Source organism: Myotis brandtii, unplaced genomic scaffold, assembly GCF_000412655.1.
Source record: "Myotis brandtii unplaced genomic scaffold, ASM41265v1 scaffold244, whole genome shotgun sequence".
In the NCBI taxonomy this organism is placed as follows: Eukaryota; Metazoa; Chordata; class Mammalia; order Chiroptera; family Vespertilionidae; genus Myotis; species Myotis brandtii.
In genome coordinates, this window is record NW_005359225.1 from 4,300,485 (window position 1) to 4,306,737 (window position 6,253).

The 6,253-nt window shown below is 44.2% G+C and overlaps 1 protein-coding gene across 3 annotated transcripts in view; it reads left to right on the top strand.

Annotated features, from left to right (window-relative positions):
• Positions 1–6,253, top strand: part of ARAP1 (ArfGAP with RhoGAP domain, ankyrin repeat and PH domain 1) — a 74,162-nt gene that overhangs the window by 30,090 nt on the left and 37,819 nt on the right. For all 3 annotated transcript variants that reach the window (XM_005867109.1, XM_005867110.1, XM_014540447.1), the window contains exon 3: positions 4,854–5,403. In XM_005867109.1, the coding sequence (XP_005867171.1) occupies positions 4,883–5,403 (521 nt within the window). In that variant the 5' untranslated portion in view covers positions 4,854–4,882. The remainder of the gene's footprint in view (positions 1–4,853; positions 5,404–6,253) is intronic.

The following is a 6,253-nucleotide window of genomic DNA, read 5'->3' on the forward strand; positions in this document are numbered from 1 at the left end:
ACCAGGGGCTGCACCTAGGGATTGGGCCTGCCCTCTGCCACCCGGGAGCAGGCCTAAGCCAGCAGGTCATTATCTCCTGAGGGGTCCCAGACTGCGAGAGGGCACAGGCCGGGCTGAGGGATCCCCTCTCCCCCCCGAGTGCACAAATTTTTGTGCACTGGGCCTCTAGTTAATTTATAATTACATAAATTTCAGGTGTACACCATTATGTTTTGATATCTATATACTCTATTGCATGCTCACCACCCATTACCATATATTTGACCCCCCTTTACCCAATTCACCCTCCCCACACCCCCTTCTCTGGTAACCACCATTCTGTTGTCTGTATCTATGACTTTGCTTTGTTAGTTCATGTGTTACGTTTTTTATATTTCACATGAGTGAAATTGAACAGTTTTTGTCCTTTTTCTTCTGACTTTCTGCACTTAGCATAATACTCTCAAGATTCATCCATGTTGTCACAAATGGCATACTTCCTGTTTTTTATGATTGAGTGCTGTTCCATTGTACATATCTACCACATCTTTATCCATTCATCCATGATGGACATATAGGTTGTTTCCATGTCTTGGCAATTGTAAATAATGCTGCAGTGAGCATAGGGGTAACATATGCCTTCACGAATAAGCGTTTCCATATTTTTGGGTAAATACCCAGGAGAGGAATTGCTGGGTCATGTGGTAGTCTTATTTTTAACTTTTTGAGGAACCTCCATACTTTTTTCCATAGTGGCTGCACCAATTTACATTCCTACCAGTAGTGTATGAGGTTTCCCTCTTCTCCAGCACTTGTCATTTCTTGCCTTTTTAATAATAGCCACTCTAACAAGTGTGAGGTGATTATCTCATTATGGTTTTGATTTACATTTCCCTGATAACTAGTGATGTTGAGCATTTTTTTCATATACATTTTCCTATAAAACAGTTTTACATTATAAAACACTTTTCTGCACCTTGCTTTTTCACTTAACAATAAATCGTTGGTATCATTTTATATTAACTTTAGACTCTGGGTAATTTTAGTTGGGATTGTGCTAGTCATAGTTTAATTAATTCTGGAAGAACCGATGTCTTTATAATGTTGAGAGCTGGCTTATCTAAGACATTGAATGTGTTTCTGTTTGTGTCTTTCTTTGGTCCCTCAGTAACCTTTAAAAAAATATTTGCATAGTTAAAAATTTAGGTGAAAGAAAAGTTGTGGCGTGGAAAGGCTCCCCATCAGCCAGAGGTGGGTCTCAGGGAGTTGATGGAACTTGATCTTCAGGCTCCTTCCAAGACCCAGGGAGGGGCCCGGGCCGTGTGTGCCCGTGGTCATGTGTTCTTGTACATTTTTACAAAAGTAAGATATTCTTTTTTTTTTTATTAAAAGAAAATTTTAAATGGGATATAATTGACACACCACATTATATTAGGTTCAGGCATACAACAGTGTTTCAGTATTTATATATATTGTGAAATGATAAGTAAGGTATTTTCTATTCTTAAAGAAAACATCTGAACTGGATAAGCTTCAGGTCCCGAGAAGTCTGGCTTTCGATCTGCTCCCTCCTGGCCTTTCAGCCTTCATTTTTCTTTCTCAAAGGCAACCGGGCTTAGGGTCTAAGCAACCTTGTCTCCTATGTATCTTTTCAGAGATATTTTCTGCATTTACTAGTAGATGCATACTGATCTATTCCCTCGTTTTTCTTTCACATAAAAGGCAGAACTTATATATACTGTTTTATATTGTTCTTTAGTCACTTAGCAACATATCTTGGAGGTCTCATATTGATAAGAAGGAGTTTCCTCTTTTTGTACAGTTGCTCAGTATTCTACTGTATGACTACAGCATAATTTAACCATTTTCTGGCTTATGGATGTTTTGGTTATTTCTAACCTTTTGTTATTTTACACAGTGTATAGTCATACCGTCTCTGTATGTCTTTGGATATGCGCCAGTAAGACTGCAGGATAAGTGTTTAAGAATGGCTGGATCAAGGGCAGAAGTACTTGGGGTTTCCACACCTGCTGTGGCCTTGCCCTTCCAGAGGCATTCTAGCCTGCCAGGAGAGGAATGCCTCACCTCTCACCACTGAGTATGGGGAGGTGTCGTTCTTTTCATCAATTTAAGAACCATTTATATTTCCCTTTCTGTGAATTTCTTTGTTCATATCCTTTGCCCATTTTTCTTTTTTAGGTTATTGATCTGTTTCTTTATTTTTTAAAAATATCTTTATTGATTTCAGAGAGGAAGGGAGAGAAAGATAGTAACATCAATGATGAGAGAAAATCACTGATTGGCTGCTTCCTGCACACTCCCTACTGGGGATAGAGGTCGCATGTGCCCTGCCAGGAATCGAACCATGATCTCATGGTTCATAGGTTGACCTCAACCACTGAGCCACGGTGCCTGGGCCTGTTTCTTATTTTTAGGTGCTTTTTAGTTTTTAGGAAAGTTAGTCCTGTGTTTGGGATGTGAATGGCAGGTATCTCCTAGTTTGTCTTTTCTCTTTTGGCTTTGCTTATGGTGTTTTTTTATCACGCAGGAATGTTTGATTTTTATATAGTAGAATATTTCACTTTTTTTTTTTATTCTTCTAGGTCTGTATCATTTCCAAAAGGCTTTTGCTCTCTGCGATGATTTTTAAAATCCTTTTATGGTTTTATTTTTTTATAATCAAAACTTTGATCCTTCTGTAATTGGTCCTATTGTAAGTAGTGAGGTAGGAGTCCAACTTAGTTTGTTTCTAGATTGCTCCCAACAACTTAATAATCCATCTAGTTTGAATTCCTTTTATTGTATACTAAATTCTTATATGTAGTTGGGTCTATTTTTAAATGTTCTGTTCTGTTTAACTGATCTGTCAAGATGCTGGTAACATGTACAGTCATCCCTCTGTATCCATGAGGAATGGGTCCCGTGGATACCAAAATCCACGGATGCGCTAGTCTCTTATTTAAAGTGGCATAGATTAATTAATGCATGCAGTCAGCTCTCTGCAACAGTGGATTGAAAATATGGAGGGCTGACTGTACTATTTTAATAACCGTGACTTTATATGTTTTAATATGTGGTGAGGCTGATTCTTACTCTTTACTCTTCCTTTCCCTCACTCTCTGCTTCCAGAATTTTTCTGGACCTTCCTGCTTGCTTGTTTTTTCCACATGGACTTTCAAGTCAGCTTGTCTGGCTAAATAAAAGATCCCATGTGTACTTATAGGGTTGTGCATAAATGAGAGAGAGTTCTATCTTTATGCTGTCTTCTGTCTGGGAGCATACTGTATTTTTCCATTTGTCCAGGTCTTCTTTTCGCTTCTCAGTAACACTCCAAATTTTCCCTCCTACAGATCATGCCCATTTCTCATGAAGTTTATTGGTGTTTTATATTTTGTGATGCTATTGTAAATGGGGTCTTTCATCTTGGTTTTAACCTGGTTATTGCTTATAAGTTTCGATTTCTGTTATATCACTTTTGAACCCAATCATATTACTACTTTCTTTTATTTTTTGTAATAGTTTCTCAGTTGAGCTTCTTGGATTTTCCAACTCAGAATTCATATTATTGGTAACTAATAGGTTGTTTATATCTTCCCAACTTTTATTTATTTATTTTAAAATTTTTATTTATTGATCTTAGGAAGGGAGAGAGAGAAACATCGATTTGTTGTTCCACTTATTTATGCATTCATTGGTTGCTTCTTGTGTGTGCCGTGACCAGGGATCTGAACCTGCAACCTTGGCATATCGGGACAACACTCTAGCTAACTGAGCTAACTGGCCAGGGCCTTCTTCCCAATTTTTATTTATTTTTAGTCTCTAGAACTTGCAGAGCGATGTGAATAACAATAACAGTAGTAGTGAAATGGATATCATTGTCTCATTTCTGACTTTAAAGGAAGTTTTTCTATTGTTTTTCCATTAAGCAAGATGCTGGTGTTTGTTTTAGTTAAGTATCAATCTATTTTTATTTTAGTACAATTTTTATTTGTTTAAGTACCCTGAGTATTGAGTTTTATCATATGCCTCTTTTGTGTCTGTGGAGATGATCAGATGACTTTTCCTGTTTGATCTGTTAATCATCTCTTTGCGTCAAATATTTCTTGCTCTTGCCCGGTCAGGAGCTCTTGAGTTCAGGGATGGGACCTGAGTCCCCATTGCCCAGTGCAAGACTATTTTGAATGAACAAATGAATGAATGGCCTTTCCTATATACATCACTCCTTTCCCCTTTGGTAGTGGGAGGACCCCACAGGCTGTGTGATGCTGGGTTGACTCCCCTCCTGGACATTCTACTTCCTCCAGGGGCATGCAGATGGGGTGAGGCTCAACCCCTAGTCTAGGCCTGCTGGGGGACCAGCCCTTAGTATCCCTCAATCCCACCCATACTTGCTAAGCCCCTGGGCCTAGCCCTCAGCTGGGAACTGGTGCCTCAGAAGGAATTGGGCCATTGGGCCTTTACCTAGGTCTTGCAGAGGGAGGAAGTTGTGTGTGTGTGTGTGTGTGTGTGTGTGTGTGTGTGTGTGTGTGTTGTGTGCGCTGTGCGCGCATTCGCAATCATTGGCCAGCCTCGCAGTTGTGGCGGAGGCTGTGGATGGGGTGAAGGGTGGTACCATTTCTGGAGGTCCTGGAAGGCCCCCTAGAGGAGACATGAACTTGGTGTTAGGCAGCCACAGGGTTGGGGTGCCTGGTTTCAGGTAGAGGGAAAAGCCTATGTGTTCAGAGACCTGGCAGTACCTGGCCTTGCCTTGCACATGCGGCATAGATAGAGCTCAACCCCATGGCATGGGAGAGCCACAGAAGGAGGCTGGTTGGGGAGCTATACCTGGGAAACCATGCTGCTGCCTCTGACTCGTGCCCATCTATCTATTCCAGGTCTGGACAGAGCCCTGCTGGCGGGAACCATGACAGAGGCTGGGGATGCAGCACTGTCAGTGGCTGAGTGGCTGCAGGCACTGCACCTGGAGCAGTACACCGTGCTCTTTGAGCATCATGGACTGGTGCGGGCCACAGATTGCCAAGGCCTCAGCGATGCCCGTCTGGTGGACATGGGTGTACAACTCCCTGGCCACCGCCGCCGCATCCTGGCTGGCCTGCTCCGTGCCCATGCACCTCCAGCCCCAGCACCCCGCCCTACCCCACGGCCTGTGCCCAGGAAGCGTAATGTCTTCCGCCCACTGCCCTCACCCACCACTCCACCTGAGCCACTGCCCACGACCAGAGAGGATGAGGGACTACCCACTGTCCCACCTATCCCACCCCGGAGGAGCTGCCTTCCTCCTGCCTGCTTCTCTACCCCTTCCACAGCTGTCCCAGATCCTGCGCTGCCCCCTGTGCTGCCCCCGCTGCCTGCCAAGCGGCATTTGGCAGAGTTAAGTGTTCCACCTGTGCCCCCTCGCACTGGGCCCCCCCGTCCACCCGTGAGGTGAGTGGATGCTGTCCACGGAATGAGGTACATGGGCAGAGGATCGCAGAGGATCCTAGAGGGTGGAGGGGGAGTTTGTGGCTTTTTAAAAAAATATATATTTTATTGATTTTTTTACAGAGAGGAAGAGAGAGGGATAGAGAGTTAGAAACATTGATGAGTGAGAAACATCAGCTGCCTCCTGCACACGCCCTACTGGGGATGTGCCTGCAACCAAGGTACATGCTTTTGACCGGAATCGAACCTGGGACCTTTCAGTCTGCAGGCCGACGCTCTATCCACTGAGCCAAACCAGTTAGGGCAGTTTGTGGCTTTTGGCACTGCAGTAAGAAAGGCACTTCAGTGGAACAACAGCATGTGCAAAGCCCAGGTGGGAAGTACTTTCTAGGTTGCTCTGGGCAGAAACTGTACTTAACTGTTGGGTGAGTGAGGGTGAGGCTTGTGGATGGTGCTGGTGGGATGTGTTATGAAGGCCAGGTGGACAGCCAGGAGGGTTTGAAGCAGAATGATCTGATGAAAGCTGAGTGCTAAAAGGGTCTGGCTGCTGATGAGGTTGATGGGGGAGGAGGCACAGGGCCAGGTGAGGCCCCCCTCCTGCCTCCCCTTCCCCGCCCCCCCCACACACTGACAGTGTGAGAGAAGTAGGCAGATTGGAGTGAGATGTTGTTTCTGGAATGGACAGGACTTAAGGACCCCCAGGGTGTGAGTGGAGAGGACATGGGGAGCCACAACAGCATCCAGGTTTCCATCTTGGGTGGACAACGGTGCCATCACTATCTGGGGACCCAGGGACAGCAGTTAGTGTGGGAGGAAGTCTAGAGTTCAGGGTGGGGCCTGGTAAGTATGAGAT